This window comes from Sminthopsis crassicaudata, chromosome 1, assembly GCF_048593235.1.
Source record: "Sminthopsis crassicaudata isolate SCR6 chromosome 1, ASM4859323v1, whole genome shotgun sequence".
NCBI lineage: Eukaryota > Metazoa > Chordata > Mammalia > Dasyuromorphia > Dasyuridae > Sminthopsis > Sminthopsis crassicaudata.
The window spans coordinates 404364385-404386976 of NC_133617.1; the positions used below are offsets into that span (position 1 = coordinate 404364385).

The 22592-nt window shown below is 33.4% G+C and overlaps 1 protein-coding gene across 2 annotated transcripts in view; it reads left to right on the forward strand.

Moving 5' to 3' along the window:
* The window catches only part of ELP1 (elongator acetyltransferase complex subunit 1), a 60824-nt gene that overhangs the window by 507 nt on the left and 37725 nt on the right, over positions 1-22592 (forward strand). Inside the window, exons 2-13 of one of the 2 annotated variants that reach the window (XM_074280066.1) lie at positions 1082-1244; positions 3664-3816; positions 5182-5263; positions 6202-6282; positions 7155-7240; positions 9307-9406; positions 10535-10625; positions 11306-11429; positions 12878-12971; positions 15607-15837; positions 21002-21172; positions 22130-22229. In XM_074280066.1, the coding sequence (XP_074136167.1) occupies positions 1095-1244; positions 3664-3816; positions 5182-5263; positions 6202-6282; positions 7155-7240; positions 9307-9406; positions 10535-10625; positions 11306-11429; positions 12878-12971; positions 15607-15837; positions 21002-21172; positions 22130-22229 (1463 nt within the window). In that variant the 5' untranslated portion in view covers positions 1082-1094. Of the gene's footprint in view, positions 1-1081; positions 1245-3663; positions 3817-5181; positions 5264-6201; positions 6283-7154; positions 7241-9306; positions 9407-10534; positions 10626-11305; positions 11430-12877; positions 12972-15606; positions 15838-21001; positions 21173-22129; positions 22230-22592 lie in introns of those variants that run through there. The other variant, XM_074280067.1, reaches the window with a different exon arrangement.

Here is a 22592-nt window from a genome sequence, read left to right on the forward strand (position 1 = left end):
CCCCTCCCCCTCCCCTTCTGGAGCTGACTGTCAGAGAAAGAGGGCATTCCAACAAGTACCAGTGCCAGGCGGAGTAGTGTAAACTTATGCCCTTGCCGACCTTACGGGAAGCCTGGCCCAGCTTCTCAATCTCAGTGCCTTCCCTCTGTTAATCATTTCATTTTACATTATCTGGTGTACAGCTTGCTTCGCATACATTTGTTTACAGGCTGTCTGCTCATTAAATTGTACGCTTGAAGGCGAGCACTTCCTTTGCTTCATTTTGCATCCCCAGCATGTAGCACTGATGCTTTTATTGGTAGATTTCGGAAGGCTCCCCAGAGGAGGTGATGCTTAGACTGAATTTGAATTGGGCAAAAATTAGACAAAACTGGGGAGGTGAATGAGTGGGGGGAGGGGAAGGAAGATATAATGAAACCAGTGTGGGGCAAGTAAGGGGGAATCATGGGGCAGGGGGTTTCCTCTGTAGTGAAAAGAGCAGACTGGCTCCAGAGTCCAGTCCTGTATTTGGCACTTATTCCCTCTTTAACCTTAGGCATAAGTTACTGAAATCTCCCCAGACTTCAGTTTTCTTATCCAACCCCAAAGTCATTTTCAGTTAATGAGCATGTGTCAGGCATTTACCATGTGCTAGGCACTGTCCTAATGATCGATCTGGAGTTGAAGTAGGAAGGTGGAACTGGATCTAAACACTTGGGAGGCATTAGTCACATTAGGTGTGTTTAGTGAATGAATGAAAAAGTGTTCCCTTCTGTCGTCTCTGTCTGTGCATCCAGAGGGTCAGAAGAATTATCATGGATGTGTTTTGACAGGTGTTTGGGGTTTTTTGTTGTTGTTTTGGTGGGGGGGGTTGTTTTTGGTTATTAAGAAGTTTGGCAGTGAAAGGGATCTGGTTTAGGATACAGATTTGCTGGTTTTAAAGGGCCAAGCTAGAAACAGATTCTGTCTCTGTGAAAATATATATCTGTGCAGGATGGTAGTTGCCTGGTTTTCTTTTCTCATCCTTTTTTCTTATGCCCATTTATTCATTTTCCTTTTTTGATTGAATGCAACTTAATTTTGAAACTATTTCTGCCAACAGTTCTTTATTCACCATGCGAAACTTAAAGTTACTTCGGACCTTGGAATTCAAGGACATTAAGCCCCTAGGGAAGCCCCAATGCTTTTCCCTGCGGACTGAGCAGGGCACACTGCTTATTGGCTCAGGATATGGACTGATAGAAGTGGATCCTATTGCAAGAGAAGTGAGTCACTTGGGAAGTTTTGTTATCTTGTCATAGACATTGTCTGGTTCTTCTAAATTTTCTCCAAGTACGTTCTAGTGGCATCAATTTAATTGTATGGTTTTCATTCTCCCTTTAATGAAAAATCCCTGCTGATTTACAGGTGTCATAAAAGGCATAGTTATTTCAAGTCATGATCTATTTCCATTCTTTGTAGAGTATTTGGTAGAAGTTTAACCTAATTCAGGAGATATATAAATAAATGTTATATGTATATATCACACACACACACACACACACACACACACACACATCCCTTTATTCCATTTCCACTGAACAAATTCTCATTTATGGTACATGTTCTTAATGTGTTTTGAGTAGTTGCATTATTTCTTTTGTTCCACATCCCATAGGCTTTTAATGAGGGTCAGAGGGAGGAGACACCAATTTTTTTGTTTATTGATGTTATAGACACATATTAGAGATATCTACTTGCTTGAATTGTTGTGTGAAATGGCATGTACTTTGTTAAATTTATATATATATATATATATAATATTTATTTATTTATATTATACATAGTTATTTATATATATAGTATATATATATATATATATATATAATTTGTTAAATACACACATATATATGTATGTGGATTTTGCTTTATGAGGGTTTGTTGGTCTCAAAATTGTTTCAGAGACTGTTAGAATTAAGGATTGGTGATGAACTAATGCCTCCTCCCTCTCAGAAGAAAAGTAGTAGGCCTTAGCCATAAGGTCTTTTCTTGACTATATTTATTTGTTCTAAGGGAGGGAGATTCAATATGAAGTGAAGTGACCATGATATCTTTTAAAAAAAAAGAATACAAAGAAACTGAAAGGAACTGTCAGAACCCTTTTTTTCTTTTAGATTCTGATATCATTTTTATAAACAACTATTTAGTTGTATAGTTTATAAACAACATTAGTTTTAGTATCACTGCTTTTAGTTTTTTAAACAATTAAAATCAGAAACTTAGTATTTCTGAATTGGAAGTGGTCTCAGAAACAAACTATCTGGTATAATGTTGCCTGAATAATCTTTCCAGAAAGCTCATTTTGCTCTCTAGGACAAATTTAAGATTTTTTCTTTCTAATATCTAGTTAAAATCCTTTTTACTGCTTCCATTGTTATTCCTAGATCTCTCATCTGGAGTGAAGTGGAATAAGTCTTTATTTGACAACCTTTCACATACTTGAAGACAGTTGATAAATCCCTTAAGTCTTCCCAGTTTTAGTTAAACTTACTCAATTCCTTTGAGAAGTCCTTTCTGTGGCATGAATTAGAGTCCTTTCACCAATCTGGCCCCCTTTTTCTGGACATTTTCTGGCTCATCCATTCCTGAAATTGAAATGCTTTTCATTTATTCAGATATATTCTAAATGTGTTCAGGGCAGTCTTAGAGTAGACTATTCACCTTCTTTGTATTAGATATCACATTTCTACAAATGTAATCTAAAATCATATAGGTTTTGTTTTTTTTAATCGCCTATATCATACTTAAATTGAGTTTGAAGTCTACTAACATTCCTATATCCTTTTCACATCAATTCTTCCCTAGCTATATTACTTCTGTTCAATACTGTGCAACTAATTTTTAAAAATCCAAGTGGTAGGACTTCATATTTATCCCAATCTTTTTTTTTTTTTTTTAAACATTAAACTTATTTTAGTTTTCTAAAATCTTTTGGGATTCCAATTCCATCATATGTACCATAGTTATCCCTCTAGTTTTGGGCCTTTGGCTAATCTGAATACTAATGAAAATTTGGAAGAGAAAATAACCAATAAAATCCTATGACAGACCTCTCCTTAGGTTTACAGAAATCCATTAGTCACTATATTTTGGGGGCAGTTTGGGGTGTGTTTAATTCTAAATATACTCACTTAGAGTATATAGCACATTTTTTTCCCCATCTTGAGATCTCATGTTTATCATAGGTTTTTTTGGTTGTTTTTTTGTTTGTTTGTTTTTAAATTGCCCTGGGATGTAATTTTCTTGGGCCTATTGATTTAAACTCACTGAAAACATTTGAGTACTCAGAATGCACATTCTGCTTAGGACAAACAGAATTGGTTTGAAATAATGGGAGTTCTTTTAACCAAATTCTCTGTTCCCATCAACCCACTTTCTGCCTTTCAGTAGATGAACATTTTAGTCTTTATATTCTTTCAGCTTGAAGACAACTTATAATTCTTAGCTTGCCATCCCTCTAAGTAGATCTCACTAATCCTCTACTGGTTATAATCTTTCCCTCAGCATAATTAAATTTTCCTTAATTGAAGGCATTTTATGAAACTAGTATATTTGTAAACCTATTATACATTATTTTATGATTTGGTGCTCTGTGCTGTTTTAAGAGCCTTGGCTTTCTCATCTGTGATTTTCTTTGGGTGAAAGGTAACCTGTGAGATCTCCTTGATGTCGGAAGGCTTTCTTCCAGAAGACGGCAGTGGCTGCATTGTGGGTGTCCAGGATCTGCTAGATCAGGAGTCGGTGTGTGTGGCCACAGCTGCAGGAGATGTTCTTCTCTGTAATCTCAGCACTAGCCAGGTAAAAGAAAAATGGATTAGTGTCTGCAGGTAACTTGAAAAGTGGCCTAATGTTTCCTGTGTTTATAGTAAAGACTTGATTTGAATTGGATTACAATTCAGGATTCTGAGAGCATAATTTTTAGAAGTTAAATGTCATTGCATTTCATGTTGTCACTTCATAGTTAATAAAGTTGCTGTCCTGACTCTGGCAGTATCTAGAGAGTTTTCCTCTACTAGAACAATACAGAGAATTTATGTTGTCTTCTATTGACAATAATAGAACTAACTTTCCAAAGGAAAATATTACAGTATTGACAAGAGCTATGCCTTGTGGTTTTAAAAGTAAGTTGACCATTTTCAGAAAATGTGATCCTAACTTGAAATTTTTTAAAGGTCTGAATTTATGCATTTAAAAAAAAATACCTGATATATATATATATATATATATATATATATATATTTTGATCATAAATGCATCAGTATTACAAAGTATTAAGACTAATGGAGTAAAAGTTACTTCTAAACTTAGATTATAGAGGAAGTAAACTTTTTTTTTTTTTTTTTTTTTTTTTTTTAAAGGTATGTATATTCTCCCCTTATTTGTTTTACCAATAGTGTTTCCAGATTAGTGACTTGGCTTTCCTAGTTCTTTTTAAGTCTGGTCTTTCCATCTCTTAGGTTAACTATAAATTGTTCATTATATATCTTAACTTAGGTCATTTTATGATCAAAAGTGTATTGCATTACAAGTTTTGTATAACTCATTTCAGTAAGCACTTATTTGGAGCTTTCAGACATTTGTGCTAATAATACAAAGACAAAAATAAAAGAGTCTTTGTTTTCAAGGAATTTAAATTCCTTTTTGGGGGTGGGGAAGAATTGAGGAATTAACATGCACTTAAATTAACAGATATAAAATATTGGTGTTAGTAAACAATCCAAACAGTTGGGGATGGGATAGAACTAGGAAAAGGCTCCTGTAAGAGGTCATTTGAGCCAAGCTTGTATTGATCTAGGGATTTCAAGAGGTTAAAATGAGAAATGGAACATCATGGGAATAAAGGACAATCTTTTCAAAAGGCAGGAGAAGTGATACTGTCTATAAGGTACAAATAGATAGACCTGTTGAGCTAGAATGGAGAGCTTTTGGAATCAGCTCAGAAAGATAGAATAGAACCAATTTGTACAGCTTGTATTATTTGTTCCTTTGTTTAAAAAAAAAAAAAGACAAAAATTAGATGATGATGCTTAAGGGTTTTTTGAGGGGAGGAGGATTGTTATTTTGATTCAAGGCTAGGAAACTTTTAAATAAGTCCTCAATTGTTCTAGTTCCTGGTCATCTGAACTTCAGCATTTCACTTTTCTTTTCCCCTGTGTGTTTCAGCTGGAGTGTGTTGGGAATGTTGCCAGTGGTTTATCTGTTATGAGTTGGAGTCCAGACCAGGAACTTGTTCTTCTTGTTACAGGTTGAGTTGTCACAGCTTATTTACACTGACACTTTCATAAAGTACTCTAACTCAATCTGTTTGATCTCCAAGTTTTTTCTTTTTAAAATATCAAAAAGAAGACTTTGGGGGCAAAATAACATAGCATCACAGTCTGGGGGAAATTTCGTTTGTGTGCTTAGAGTTGCTAAAACCTTATTTTCTTAATTTGTGGAAAGTGAAAGCAAGTTTACAAAATTTTGAGTAGGTGAGAATGCAGTGGATTTTTCTAGTAAAATCACTTAATAAATCTCAAGATGCTGTTTGTTCTAAACAGTTTGAGGCTTAATCCTATATTGCCCATTTTAGTATTTCCAATCTAAGAATTTTGAGAAGCCAGGGTAAAAGATACTTTTATCAACAAGTTTTTTAAGAAGTTCTATTTTTCACTTTCATGTTCTTTGGTATCCCCTATGTCTGTAAACAGACTACTTTTATTGGTGTGTTACCAGCTTTCTAAGTATTCTTTGAAGAATAGTAGTAGGTATTTATGGAACAGAACTGTGGTTCCTGATGGAATTATAGACATAAAGGGCATGTGTATGCATTTAAGTGGGCATGTGAGCATTAGCACTGATATGCTAATGAATGAAAGGAAAGAGAATATATTTTAATTTCTGAGAAAGCATAACTTAGTATAATGGATAGAGAGCCAGCCTGAAAACCTGAAAGAACTGGCTTCAAATCTCATCTCAGATACCTGCTGGTTTGGTCTTTATATGCTCTAATTATATCTTTTAAAAATTCAATTAACTTCTATTAGTAGAAAGATTCTCTTCACTTGGGAGTGCTATATTTCAATATGAAATCACAGATCTAGTTCCTTATCTTATTGAATTATTAAATATTTTTTGGGGGGAATATTGTTTTTAAAATAGTAGAAACTTGGGAAACCTGGTTTTTTCCCTTTTTTCTCATAGGCCAGCAGACCTTAATTTTGATGACCAAAGATTTTGAACCAATCATGGAGAAGCAAATCCATCAAGATGATTTTGGAGAAAGTGAGTAGAAGTCTAACTTTGAAATGTAATTTCATCTAATGCTTTTAATTTTTAAAGTTGGGTTCTAATGATTTTGTATTGTAAGCAGATAACTGCGTGGGACATGAATATCAAATTGATGATTAGGAATATGTGAACAGATATTAGTGAATGACTTGGAGACAGATTCCCTCTTTGGAAACTTATCTCCTCATTCATCTTTGCCCAGGAGAAGACTCAGAATTGGTTTCTTAAACAGAATCCCAAGGGAGGGAGAGAATTTGGAAGTGAAAATAAAACTGAATTTAAGTTTAAAAAAAAAAAATATCAAAGGGGTAGCTAGGTGGTACAGTGGATAGAGCACCAGCCCTGAAGTTAGGAGGATTTGAGTTCAAATCTGGATTCAGATACTTAACACTTCTTAGCTATGTGACTCTGGGCAAGTCACTTAACCCTAGTTGTCTCAGGAGGAAAAAAAATCAAGAAAAATGAATAGTAGCTGATAAGCTGAAAGCTTGGAAATCATAAATTTCATTTTTATCTTTTCCAATAGTTTGCTTTTTGTTCATGAATACATTATTTTTTAAAAATTGCTCACTTGTAGCATAAAATTATTGACCTACCTTACCAGGAAGATTATTAGATGAAACTCTAAATTATTTTTAAAGAGCAGGGAAATAAAAAGTGCTTCTTTAAATTCGTCATAGTAATAGGTGTGCATGTTAAGAAACAAGGAATTTCAAATGAAACACTTTGGGTTCAATTAAATGAGAATTCTAAAATCTCAAGTAATTGCTGATTAATAGCTTAAGCAGGAAATAATAGAAGTTTTTGTTATAATTGTTATTTGTTATAATTGTTTTAACTTTCATGTCTCCAAATTTAATTTCTAGGCAAATTTATCACTGTTGGATGGGGTAAAAAGGAGACTCAGTTCCACGGATCAGAAGGCAAACAAGCTGCATATCTCAAGCAAATGGTAATGCCATTGTGTATGATAACAATTCTCAGTTAATTAGGAGACAATTATGAACATGCAAAGGTGATTTCTAAATTAGTTTAATTTAATTTTAGTGTGCTAGTCAGATCCAAAAATGTGGATTCCTGGAAGTGCCAGACATATGGTGGTAACAGATATGATTAACAAATGTAAAAATGTAGAAACCAGCTAATCATGGTAAATTATTTGGTCTTTATGGAATATAATAAATCTTCAGTTTTCTGGATCTATTAGAACCTCTGAGACTATGTAGCTAAGTGGCATGGAGCAGGAATCTTGGCATCGTGAACATAAATACTACTCTCACTTGTATCAAGTTTGTTGACTAAACTGTTGACAAGGAATGTCCCTCTTCATGTTAAGAATTTGTATTAAGGGGCAGCTAGGTGGCGCAGTGGATAGAGCACCAGCCTTGAATTCAGGAGGACCCGGGTTTAAATGTGGTCTCAGACACTTAACACTTCCTAGTGTGTTACCCTGGGCAAGTCACTTAACTTCAGCCTCAGGGAAAAAAAAAGAATTTGTATTAAGTTTAGCTTGCTCCAAAGCCTAGAAAATATTCACCATTATTATTATTTATTATATTATATTATTTATTATATTATATTGAAGGGAAAAGAGCAAGAGAGTTGGCTTCTAATATTGATTCCGCTACCAACCCACTGTGTGAGTTTGGGTGACTCATTTAACTTCTGAAGACTTCTGTTTGCTTCTCTGTAAAATGAGGTTTTACTACATAATTTCTAGTTGCTTTTTAAAGTTCTAGCAGTCTCTGGTGGTACTTCTGATTATGTTTGCCACTCCCAGCCTATGTTTTTTGTAACCATTATGGGATTTTTTTTTACTTTGAACAGGATTCCAAAACTAAAAAACTATTTTTTATATTAAAAAAGAGATCTAGCATTTATTAAGTATTTTAACCATGTACTAAATACATGCATGCAAAATAGTCCCTAATTTCAAGGCACTTATATTACAATGGGGAAATATAATTTATAAAGAAGTGCTGAAAGGAGGCAATGCCTACAACTGCTGGAAACCTGAGATACTGCAAAATAAAATGAAAGCTCATTTGTCACTAGAGTGGATGAAACCAGGTCAGAATCCAGATTTCAGAGGATAGGAAAGAAGATGATGGTTTGATGATGGTTTAAGAGCAAAGTTTTGGTTCAACTTTCTCTTGAAATTCTGTTTGTATTAATTTCATGTTGTGAATAACAACTTGTTTTATCAATCATTAAAATAATATTGAAGGGCAGGAAAATAAGTAAAAAATATAACTAGAAATAATCCCCTTCCTTAGAATGAAATCTTTATTTAGCAACTTGCTTACTTGCTTCAAGTAAGCCCATGGTCCTAAAGTGCTCTTTCACTAAAAATAAACAAAGCAGCTAAAAACAGTTTGACTATTTGTGCTTTAGTTGATGAGTAGACACAGGTAAATATATAATGCTTTTACACTGTGGTGTAATATTTTTTTTATTATATTTTGTGTATCAGCTCAGGCAAAAGTACTTTGCTTAGATGTGAGACACACATGATTTACTGATACCTCCCTGAGTAAAAATAGAGAAATTTTACAAGTCACTTAACCTCTCAATCTATTCCTTCTTTCGTAAAATGAAGATAATAGCATCTTCTTCATTGTGAGAAACAAATGAGGCATATGTAAAATGCTTTTTCGTAAAATGCCACATAAGTGTTATTAAATATTAAATATTATGACTCATTGAATGTAATCTTCAATTCTAAGAGTCTTCTCACTTATGATCCATTATTATTATGTGTTTAGGGTACTGGTTCATTGCCAAAGAAATAGCTGGGGTTCTGTTTGTTTACTTTCATAGGGACCACTTCTGAATATATACTAGTTATGGAAGTCTGAAGATTCAGGAAGAATTTTTAGCAGTTGATCTCTAGTCAAGATTTTATTCTACATACAAAATACTTTGTTTTTTAATAACCAGAAAATTTTATAGGAGAGGTCATGCATTGTTTGGGATTTGGGGGCATTTTTTGTTATTCTTTTTACCTTCCCTCCTCAGAATGAGCAGCCTGCTTTGCCTTGGGATGATCACAGACCTCAAGTTACCTGGAGAGGGGATGGACAGTTTTTTGCTGTGAGTGCTGTTTGCCCGGAGACAGGTATGGAGATGAACTGCATCTACAAGTATATTCTTTTAAAATTTAATTTTATTAGTAAGTTAAAGCAATTGTCTGTCATTTTATTTGGGATAATTTTTTCCAATTATAAACTTCAGGAATGCATTTGTAAATGCTAAAGAATTATGTAGCATCTAATTGACGAAAAGAGAATCAAGAGATCATTTATCCCAGTCTTAATGAAGGTTCCTTTCTATAGCACCTCTAATTTTGGACATAAATTCCCATTGACTATTTCCAGTATTAGGAGCTAACTTTTTTTTCAGGACTGCCTGTTCTGTTTTTAGGCATGTCTGATTATTAGAGAATGCTTCCTAAAGAATGAATGCAAAACCTTTCTGCTGTATTCCACTCACTGAACTTAGTTTTTCTCTCTGTAGATAATAATGTCTGATCTCTGTGCTATATGATCTCCCTTTATTTGAAGAGTTATCACCTCTCCCCCAACTCTTCTCTATTCTAGGCTAAAAAGTGATTGATTCACTAAACAGTTATTTATTGAGGAGCTATATAAATTATTATGTATAAAACAGTACTGTTCTCGAGAGTTTTCCTTGAACTGTATTTTACATGACATGGTGTCAAAGCTGCCCTCCCTATTCATAATTTTGTCAGAGACCCTCATAAAAGTGTGGTGACTCAAAAAAGTAAGTGCTTTTTCCCCTAACTCTCTGACTTAAGTTACTAATAGGTAGATTTTAGTTTCTCAATAAATAATATTCAAAGCTTGTTTCCTCTCTCTTCCTAATGAGTGTTTTAAATACATTGTCCTCTTTGAGAGATTATTCTTATGAAAATTTGGGGGTTTTTTAAGTGTTTTTTTTTTTAATACAGAATCTGAATTTGTCCTATTGAGAAACAGAAATGATTCAACATAGAATAAACTTTAAATTCTAGAAGGCTTAATAATCTAGCAGAGAACCATAAATCTGTGTGTAAACTTATTTATGGCAGTTAATCTTGGACTTTTCATTAATGAAGGAATTCTTCAAAAAAGTTGATGAATTGACACTAATTTCTAACTTCCCTTCATTTCCTTGGTTCTCCCCTTCCCATATTCCATTTTTCTTTAAATATTGACTGACATACTTTAAACCATTTACTTTACAGGGGCTCGGAAAATCAGAGTTTGGAACAGAGAGCTTGTTTTACAATCAACCAGCGAGCCTGTTGCAGGACTAGGACGAGCACTGGCATGGAAGTAAGTGGAGAAAAATACTGCTTTGTTTGCTAGCTCATAGTTATTTCAAAACCTTGACATTTCTTATTAAAACTCTGATGGAGGGTAGTCATGTAGAATTGTAATGCTGATAGATTTTTATGTATTTGTTGTCTTATATTTGATGAGGTCCAACCTCACTGCTACTTGTAGATATGTGGATAAAGATAGAATACTTGCTTTTAATTTTTAATTCTCTTTAAGAAATTAGCCTTAAAAAAGATATTTATCTTTGCTATTCATCTCTTTGTGAACTTCAATCTCTTTTATATATATTCTCTAAACAATCCCAGTTGCTGGTCATGAAATAGCTTCATAGAAGTACTATCAATTGAGATAATATACAGTGTTCCAGACATGTTAAGTGTGGTTTTAAATTTTTATATTTTTTCTTGAGTATTTGTTATATTTTACAGTATTTACAGTAAAATATATATATTTTATGTTTAAAAATTTATATTTTAAAGTATATACACACACACACACACATATATATATATATATATATATATACATTTGTTATATCTTACATTGAAATAACATTTCATTATATTCATATACTACAATTTGTTCAGCAGTTCCCCAATAAGTGGGTATTTTTTTATTTGCTATTGAAAAAAAAAATTGGCCTTAAAAATAATAATTTTTTGGTTTGCTTTAAGGCCTTCTGGTAGTTTGATTGCTTCTACACAGAATAAACCTAACCAGCATGATGTTGTGTTTTTTGAAAAAAATGGACTTCTTCATGGAGATTTTATACTTCCTTTCCAGAAAGGTCAGGTAAAGGTAAGTTAGTTGGTACGTGATAAATAAGTATTTAGCTTACCATGTTGAGCATACTTTTATAGCAATAGGAGAAAGGGTGAGAATATACTTCCTCCTTAAAATCTCTCTCTTCTTATGGCAAAGCTCAGGTAATCTCTTCTTCATAAAGTCTTTCCTGATTCCCCCTAATGGCTTGGGCTCCTTTCTTCTTTCCAGACTACTTTATACCTAATTACTTTATATATATTTGTTTTTGTTCATTTTTATATTCATGATTGTTGTCTCCCCAATTAGAACATAAGCTCCTTGAAGTAGGGACTGTTTTATTCCTTGTTCTTCAATGCCCGACTCATGTTTGTTGTTATTCTGACATGTCTAACTCTTTGACCCTGTGGACCAACCCCTGGGGGGTTTTTCTTGGCAAAGATACCATTTCCTTTCATTAATTCTTTTCCAGTCTTTTGTAGACAGGGCCTAAGTGACTTACCCAGGATCATGCAGTTAGTGTCTGAAGTCAGAGTTGAACTCTGGCCTTTCTGATTCTAAGCTCTCAGGGCTTTACCCATTATACCATCTGCCATAGAGTGCATGCCTAATGAATTCTTACTAATGGTTAAAATACAGATTTTATGAACAAATAGGTGCTCAGTAGGTTAGTTAACTTCCCTTGAGAATTAATCTTGAACTTGATCTTGTTCAAAAATTATTTGGTTTAAACACACTTTAAGAATTTAGCTTGTGAAATATATGGGATTATCTATATGTGGGATGCAATCTTTTGATCTGAAGCTCTATGTTTTATTCTTTTAAAAAAATATGGAGACAGATTTACACATTCTTTTCTCTGAACTCAACATAGTTTATTTACTGTTTCTAGCAGTTCAGAGTTTTGAAAAACATTTATTAATATGATCTTACTCTCTTCCTTGTATATGGGAATATTCATTGATTTTGCCAAGTTTATAAATTTTTTTAAAAAGAATACCTTATCTGTATCTCTACTATGACTGCCTATCTTTAAAAACATGATTCTCATTGAACATAGACATTGAATAAATAACAAATTGAATATATTTGTTTGAATTTATTTCTTCTTTAGATGTTAATGGTTTTGCTACTATGGCAGAGAAAGATCATTGAAATGTGATATGTGCTCTATTTCCTGTCACCCTCAAGTTTCCTTGAAATAAAACTATATTGGAAATGAATGAATGATACTAAAGATGTTTTGTTGTTAATTTTTATAAGATATTCACCTTATTACCAAAGCTAATCTCCAGTTGAAAATCAAGCAACTCGATGTTATTTGAGATTTTGTCAATTAAGCAACTTAATGAGATTCTTGGAACATTTGATTTGTACAAAGGAGTAGAAACATTTCCAATGTCAGTGAGTCTTTGGTTTTTGGAAACTTGAATGAAAAGTCAATAACAGTAAAAGTAAAATAACAATAGAATCTTTCTTACCAGGTAAATGAACTACTTTGGAATTCAGATTCTACAGTTCTTGCCCTTTGGCTTGAAGACCTTAATTGTGAAAAGAAAACAGAGTCAACATCCTATGGTAAGAGGGTCTAAAGTCATAACTTTATCAGTCCTGAATAGGTAATAATGTTAAGGTGGTAGGAAGATTAGGAGATCTCTTTTTATTCAGGAACTTCTTGGTGTCCTTATTTTCTTTTACCTTTAATTCAGTTTCATTTGTTTTTAATAATTATGCATGTAGGTCTATACAGACAGTTCTCACTTTACAAACTGTTCTGCAGATCCCTGTGTAAAGTGATTTTTATGTAATAAGATTTTGAGGACATGGGGAAGGGAGGCATGAGGAATCCAGGAAAGGGACTGAGCCATAGGGTTGGGAGGAGTAGTACATGATTCAGTGACATAAAAAACACTTGGGAGGCAGACACATGAGACCTGACAGATACAGGAGAGAACAGTGACATGCCATGTAGAGTTGGACACTCAAGTCTTGATCACTGATGAACGGAAGACATGTAGGCAGGTTGGTGAAGTGGGGCAAAGACCTTCTCTCTCAGCACAGAAATCTCAAACCTGCCTCCAGTCAGCAGCTGGGGGCCAGTTCTCTGCTCCCCCCTTCTGCTTTCACTTGGAGGTTTTTCTAGGGTGGTTTTTTGTTTTTGTTTTTGGTGGGGGTAGTGAGAGGCTGTGGAGCTAGGCTAGGCTAAGGGGCAAGAAGAGGAGTGAGAGCATGGCACTGAACAATAATGTTAACTTAAGTTGGGAGTTTTTTGGATTGTGGATTTCTTTCAGAATTTTTTATATGTAATTGAATTCTTTATATGTAATTCTTTGTATGTAATTGAACTTGCATAATGTAAATTTAAGTAAAGAACTGTTTACATAAGGAACTGAATCTATAAATATGCAAGAATAAGAGCAATTGATAAATGGTCAAAGGATATGAATAGAAAGTTTTCAAAAGAAATTAAAGCTGTCAAAAAGCTATCAGTACTCTTATGGAAAAATGCTCTTACATCATTAATAACTAAAGAAGTACAAATTAAAATAACTATGAAATATCCCTTTATACTCAATGGATTGGTTAATATGATAAAAAAAAAGGAAACTGACAAATACGAAAGGGGATATTGAAAAACACACATTAATATATTGTTGGTGGAGCTGTGAACCAGTGTCTAGAAAGCAGTCTGAAGCTATGCCCAAAAAGCTGTAAAACTGTGCATGCTTGCAATCTTGCTATGAAATCTATACCTAAAGAGATCACAAAAAGGAAAAGGATTCATATATACAAAAAATATAGCTTTTTATGTGTGTGGTGGCAGAGATCTGGAAATTGAGGAAATGCCCAACCGTTGGGGAATGGCTGAACAAGTTAATTAAAAATGAATGTGATGAAATACTATCGTGTTTGAAATGAAGAAAATGACTTTAGAAAAACCTGGAAAATTTTGTTTGAACTTTAGTAAAGTAAAATGAGCAGAACTAGGAAAATAGTATAGCAGCAACAGTGTAAAAATAATCAATTTTGAAAGACTTACTAACTTATTAACACAGTGACCAAAGACGATTCAAAAAGGACTCATGATGAAGATCTCCATCTTCAGATAGAGCAATGATAATAGAGAGCAGACTGAAACTTTTCTTCCTTTTTCCTTCCCTCCCTTCTTCCTTTCCTTTTTTTCTTCCTTCCTTTTTTTTCTTTTTTTTCTTCCTTTTTTTTCCTTCCTTTTTTCATGACACATTTGTAATGGGTTTTATTTTTCTTGTCATCTCAGTGGGGAGGGGAGGAAAAGAATTTGGAACCAGAAGTAAAATGCAGAATAACTTGAAGAAATGCTTGTTCCCTCTCCTTTTCCCAAGATCACATAATTTGTATGTGTCAGATGCATGACCTGAGTGAGCTCAGATCTTCTTAACTTTGAGGCTGGCTTTTTTTTTTTCCTACTATGCCAAGTTCTCTCTTGTTTTTTAACATGACTTAACCTGGTGATAATTTATCTACTTTAATCATTGAATATATAAATTTTTTTCCTCAAAGAATTCTTGTTGTTAATGTGTTTCTCAGAAAGCTGAGAACTAAGTACAAGAATTTGATCAAATTATTATATCTTGGCAGCGTATCTTAATTTCAGGATAAATACCTAGAAAGGAAAAAAAAATCCTCTTTGATGCTAAACTTCAAAATCTAAATATATAATGATAATAAGTTTATAATTATATCAAGGTTGGAAATTTTTGTTAGTTATTTTTAATAGCCATGTGCAGAATCTTGCCAAGATATCTTCTGTAACTGTTACTCTGAGAATAACCCTATTCTGAGAAAGAACATATTTTTGGTTGGGATTATTTCTTTTTTTTCTGAATCCCAATTACTCTGAAATCCAAATCCAGAATAAAAATAAGCATCTTTGTAATTCACCTTACTGGTATTTGATATTTTTTCTTCCATAAGAACCAATCTTTTAAAGAAATTGTCATCTTGTTTCTCTTTTCCCCAACTGAACCTTCCCTTTTAAACAAAATAATAATAAGCAAAACTATTAGCATTGTTACTATATTCTAACTTAGTTGTCAGTTTCTTTCTTTTTTAGGTCAAATGTTTAAAGAGCTGTTGCTGTCCACATTTTCACATTTTAGCAAACAATTAGGAAGTTTGGTCTTTCTGATCAAATCTGTATAGCTTATAACAACCCTGTTATTTTCTCCCATAGTTCAGCTGTGGACAGTTGGAAATTATCACTGGTACCTTAAACAAAATCTGCATTTTAATAATTGCAAAAAAAGTAAGATTGCAACCTTGACATGGGACCCAGTGACTCCATACAGATTACATATACTTTGTCAAGGATGGCATTACCTTTGCTATGACTGGCATTGGAATATTGACCGGAGTTCAGGAGAGAATGCATGTGACCTAGCAAATGTGGCTGTCATTGATGGAAGTAAGTTAAAATTTGATATTCTTTCTAAACTGCTGTACAGAGGAGGAAAAAAAGGATTAATAATTAAAACAATAGAAATTTTGAGACTTCACTTCTTGTTCTTGCGACTCGTTTCTTCATGTATAATGTGAGCAATTTAGCAACCAATGCTTATTATAAGATTTGTATTGGTTTCCAAAATATGTTGAATAAGTCCTTTTAGCAAAAGAACTGGAATTTGAATAGATAACTTGTAAACTGTTACAAGGAAGAAAGAAGGAAATGTATTCTTATTCCTTATTAAGATAATATATAATGTGAGATAGTGAATTAATTTATGGTTTAGTTGTCTATATTACAGAAAATTTTGATTATAATTGCTATTAGGGTTTAAGAATTATACCTAACCTAAAGATTTTCATTGTTATAATGAGAAAAAAAGTACTGTTTTAGTAATGTGCACACCAAAAAATATATATCTGATCTGTGGTATAATAATAGTACATTTTTTAGTAGCATTTATGTAGTATTTTAAAGTTTGCAAAATATCTTATTTGATTCAGGATTGACAGCAATCCTGAGAGGCAGGTGTTATCACAATTCCCATTTTACAGATGAAGAAACTGGAGCAAAGGAAGTTAGTTAAGTGACTTGCTTAGATTTAAACAGTAAGTGACTGAGGATTTGAACTCTGGTTTTCTTGACTCCCAAGTCCAATACTCTATACACACAGTTCAGATATAAAGAAATGCTTCATAATTGAGCATTTACAAATGTTCTACACAAATACAGAAACTTAGAGAAATACTTTATAATGGAGTTTTACTGTACTTTAAGATTTATATGTGTTATTTTGAGTGTAGACCATGATTTGAGTAACTTGACCAATGGCATATGAGACTTTAAGGCTAAATATAGTTGAGAGGTGATTTATTTATTTTTATTATTATACTTGACTTTTATTCTAAACTTGCAGCAAAAAAAAAATTAATGCATTTTTATAAGCATTTTAAAGCAAAGTAATGTAAATAAAAATTTAAATGAAAAAAGTAATTCATCATCAATAAGAAGTGAGAGGTGAATTTAGACCCACTCCTGGATCTAAAAAATATATTTAGAGATTATAGCTCCTACTAACAAAATTAATTTTAATAGGGGTAGCTATGATGCCTACTACTCATTAAACAATTATATAAGTATAGAATGGAGGAAATCTAGTGCTACTAGCTAGTGCTACATCACGGGGTTGCAAGGAAGGAAGGTAGGAAACAAGTATTTATTAAGGGCTTCCTATGTGTCATGCCTCAAGTACTGAGGATACAAATATAAGCAAAATAAAAAAGGCCATCCCCTATTCTAATGGGGAGAGGTGGAAGTGAATGGAAGCTTCTATCTAGCACAAGTACATAGTTCTGAAGTCTAGAAAGGCATTAGCAGCACCAAGATGGGAATGAAATCTGGCTGGCCTGATTCCCTCCATAAAGTGAGGCGTGAGAAGAAATTTGCCTAAGAGGAATGGGGACCAACCTAATAGACACGTATTCCAACGTGAGAAGGCTGCCAGGTTGGTTGATGTTCCAGGACAGAGTTTGGAAATTCAGGAGCAGAGGCAGAAAGGAGTTGTAAGCTTCTGAGGAAACAACCTTGACAAGCATCTTTCTTGCTCTCCCCACCCTATACTCATTATATATAAACACTCTCTTGTTCTTCTCTCTTCCTCCTCATCTCTTCCCTTTCTACTTCTCTTCCAAATTTGATAAACATGTCATCTATCACTTTAAAAACTAAATGGGCAGCTAGGTGGCGCAGTGGATAGAGCACCAGCCTTGAATTCAGGAGGACCCAAGTTCAAATCTGGTCTCAGACACTTAACACTTCCTAGTTGTGTGACCCTGGGCAAGTCACTTAACCCCAGCCTAAAATAAAAAAAGAGAAAAACTAAATGGCATATAGCTAAGTTAAGCATAGGTTTCTAAAAACAGTTCCACTAGAGGTTTCCTTCCAAATTGGCCTAGAATCATTAATAATTACTCTGTGGGTTCTATCATTGAAAAAGTATCAGATTCACTGAACTGTATGATCAGTTCTCCATCCTGGCCACAAGACTGACATGAAAGTCAAATGCTTTTGCTAAGATTTGGATTATGACATACAGTTTTCTTCTGATTTTCCAGTGTATTTTATCCTATCCAAAAAAAGGAAATTAGGTAATCTGCTAGTCAGCAAACATTTATTAAGGTCTTAATATGTGCTAAGCGCTGGGTATATAAAGAAAGGCAAATAAAGCTCCTGTCCTTGAGGAGCTGATAGTTTAATCAGAGAAAGCAGATATACAAATATAAATTGGAAATAATCTCAGAGGGGGCAGCCAGGTGGCGCAGTGGGTAGAGCACCAGCCTTGAATTCAGGAGGACCTGAGTTCAAATTTGGTCTCAGACACTTAACACTTCCTGTGTGACCCTGGGCAAGTCACTTAACTCTATCCCCAGGGGAAAGAAAAAGAAATAGAAAGGAAATAATTTCAGAGGGAAGGCACTAGTAGGAAGGAGGTCTGAAAAGGAATTCTTGCAGAGACTTATGATGTGGACTCAAAGACTCTACTCTGGATCTTTGTGATCATTGTTATCTTAGATGTTTCCTTTATTGAGCCATTTTTTTCCTAATATTTTCGAGAGCAATGGTATTATACGTACACTGGGCTGTCAGATAAGTAATTGGGAAATATTTAATGAAATAAATAAAATAGACTATAGATAATGTTAATGGGTGGTTTTTAAAAGGTCAGTATGGCATTTTTTTTTTATTAATAGTTTTTATTTACCAGATATATGCATGGGTAATTTTATAACATTGACAATTGCCAAACCTTTTGTTCTAATTTTTCCCCTCTTTCCCCCCCTCCCCCATGGCAGGTTGACCAATACATATTAAATATGTTAAAGTATAAATTAAATACAATATATGTGTAGTATGGCACTTTTTAACAGAAACTGGAAATAGATTATTATTTTACACTATTTACCAAGATAAAATGGATTTAGGACCTAGGTATAAGGGAGATGCCATAAATAAATTATAAGAAGATGGAATGTATTTCTATCAGACTTATAGATAGGAGAATAATTAATGAATAAACAAGAGGTAGAGAGCATTGTGAAATATAAAAAGGCTAATATTGGTAATATTAAATTAAAAAGGGTTAACTAAGATAGAAGGAAAGCAGAAAATTGAGAGGGGCGGGATTTTTATACACAGTTTGTCAGGTAAAGCTCTCATATCATATGTAGAACTTTGTCAAATTTATAAGAATATGAATCATTTTCCAATTAATGGTCACAGGAAAAGAACTGGTATTATTTGATGAATAATTCAAAGTTATATGTAGTCTTATGAAAAAAATGTTCTAAATCATTATTGGTTAGAGAAATGCAAATTAAAACAACTTTGAGACACACTTGTCAGATTGACTAAAATGATAAAAGGGGGAAAAGAAATGTTGGAGGGGATGTGGAAAAATTGGGATATTAATATGCTATTTTTTTGTTTTGGTGAGATAACTGGTGTTAAGTGACTTGCCCTGGGTCACACAGCTACTAGTGTTAAGTGAGGCTGGATTTGAACTCAGTTCCTCCTGACTTAAAGGATGGTGCTTTATAAACTCTGTAACCTAACTGCCTTCACACTAATAAGCTATTGGTGGAATTGTAAATGATATAACCATTTTAGAGAGCAATAGGGAATTATGACCAAAGGGATTATAAAACTATTTATGCCCATTTATCCAGAAATGCCCCTTTGGGAGTCTATTTCTCAAGATGATCAAGGAAAAAGAAATAGAATCTATATGTTTTAAATTATTTGTAACATGCTGTTGTCTCCAGAGACTGCCAATCACTCTCTGGTCTAGAGGAGAGACTTCTTCCTCCAGAGAGCCACCTCAAGTCTGGCCTAGAGCAGAGATTCTGTATCTCTGGAGTGCTGCTCTCTTTTATCCTTCCAGAGAATGGGTGTGGGATAACGCAAGGGCTTCTGGGAAAAATTACTTCAACCAATGAACTTGCTCCTCCTAAGCATGCAAGCTCCTCCCCCAGGAGTTCACAAGTAAAACTCCCAGTAAAGGCCGGAACTAGAGAATTGTTAAGTACCGACTTAGCAATTAGTTAAGAACCTAACAATTACTGTTAGCAACTATCTTTGTGGTCTCAAAAAACTAGAAATTGAGATGATGCCCATCTTTTTGGGGAAGTAGCTAAACAAATTATGGTATATAATTGTGATGCAATACTACTATGTCAGAAATGATTAGCATTGATTTTTGAAAAAACATGAAAAGATTTTCATGAAATTAAAAAATATAATGAATAGAACTAAGAGGACATCATATATAGTAACAATATTTTTTGAAAAATAACTCTGAATAACTTAGCTTTTCTGACTATTATAAAGTATTCAGATCAGCTATAAAGGACCTGTGAAGGAAGATGCTATCCACCTCAAAAAATAAATAAATAAATAAATGGATATGCATAGTATTTTTTACAGATAGGTAACTAGATAGATGGATAAATAGCTATCTGCATCAATTGATAACCTTCTCCAGTGTGGGGAGGGAGGGAGGGAAACATTTCTGAATGCAAAATGTAATAAGATAAATTTTTTTAAATGAAGTTAATATGCTTTCCATGTTAACACCCTTTCTATTTGAGTTTTACATTACTATACTAGAATTTTGCCACTAATTGAAAGTAAACCCAATAGTTTATAGTTTACAGACATTAAACCTTCCTCCCTTTGCAAATTGGGCCATTTCCCCATTTCTGCTCCTGATGTATGTGTCCTTTTATGTTATCACTGAACACCTCAGCAGTTCTTGGCCATCTTTGGGGAAAGAGAAACCCTCCCAATATAAACAGTATATATTTAGGTGCCCTTTGTCTCACCTTATCTAGAAAAGCATAGGCCATAACTGATAAGCTTATTATGATTTTCTTTAATTTTATATTTGTTTGTTGCAGAGACAGAAAAAAAGATAGCTTTTAAAGGAAAATTAATGGAAATATGCTACTGCCATCTATTTAGTTATGCCATATTATATATAAATGCCTCCTTTTTAAAGAAAACATCATTGTAGCTAACCCTTTATGTACTGTTTTTTTTTTTTTTGTTTTTTTTCCCCCAATTGAAGACAAGGTATTGGTGACAGCTTTTCAACATTCTGTGGTGCCTCCACCTCTCTGTACCTATGAGTTGCATCTTCAGCATCCTGTGAACCAAGTTGTGTTCTGTGCACATCCTAAAAAAAGCAATAACCTTGCTGTTCTTGATGCCAGTAATCACATTTCTATCTATAAATATGGTATGAGTGTTTGCTTTTTTTGTTTTAAATATATGTGCTTTTTTTTCTTTTTTAATTCTGATATAGATATCTTGGCTTTCATTTTCCCCCTCCCCTCCCCAAAAAATCTAGTGTTGTATTTTACTATTTTTAAAAATTTAATAATGCCTTTGTAATATCTTTTTATATTAAATTGGACTAAGGGTTACTTCAAGTTTTTATTGGCCTATAAATTCTTATGTAGTATCTTGAGGTTGAAGAGTTGGTATCTAAGGGGGGGTATGGTTGGATCTAGAGGCATATACAATAACTGTGAGATTTCCTGTTTATTAAAACCAAAATATAAATCTTATATGATGCTTGTATTCTGAGTTACAGACATGATTAGGCAATTTTGCTTAAATTGGAGAGGGATTATACTTTATGAGGGCAATTGTTTAAGTGTTGGGAAGTATTTGCACAACAGTATCAATAAATAAAATTTGATGCATTCTAGTAGATTAAATTTTGGGTTTGTTTGTGATTTATATACTTTACAAAAGCCTTGACTATAAGGACTATTTTTGGCTGTAAGGATTAATTTTCTTAAAGTAGGAAACCCTTACTAATCATTCTCTCAGCTAATGCTTTCTATCCTTCCTCCTGCTTTACCCCAGCCCTCTATTTCCATAATATTTGTTTCAAAAATAATGAAGAGTCCTATTTCTTCAATTAAATTAAAAAAGCTGTGATCTCCACTTTAATCTACTTTTAGAGAATGTAGCTTAATATCAGTCATTTAAAAAATAATCAAATAAGACATTCTGTTCTAGATCAGTATCTTGAGTTGGGGGTGATGGTGGAAATAGTGTCACTTCTGGCTTTTATTCTTGACTGCAATAATGCATTTATCAAGTAGGTTGGTAATGAAGAAAAAATTGTAAAGTTATGTATTCTTGTGTATGTGTGTGATAACAATAATTAACATTTGTTTTCTAGGTGGTACTACAAATTCAGACCCCACAGTGAAAATAGGAGCTGTCGGAGGAAATGGATTTAATGTTTCTTTTACAACCCCCTACCTGGAAAAAATATACAAGTAGGCAATTTTTTCAATGTTATGATGCTATTATATGGAGAGGAGTGGAACCTGACTTATTAAGTCACCTTAGAGAAAGATAAATGTTTGTTAATGGTTATAAATATTTCTTGGTCCAAGACATTTTCCCTTATCTCTACTTTCCTTCTTTTGATGATATGAATCTCCTCTCCCTGCCCCAGCTGTAGGTTCTTTTTACTTAGATTCCTGAAAAGGAATAAAAAGGCTATAAATTGAATACTTGAGTGCTGAAAATGAAATACTTTGAGCACTCAAGAATTCGATCTACTTTGTTTTACTCTTTGTTAAAAATTTGTTTTAGAACTGTTCCCAAGTTAGTTCAAATATGCAAAATAAGATAAT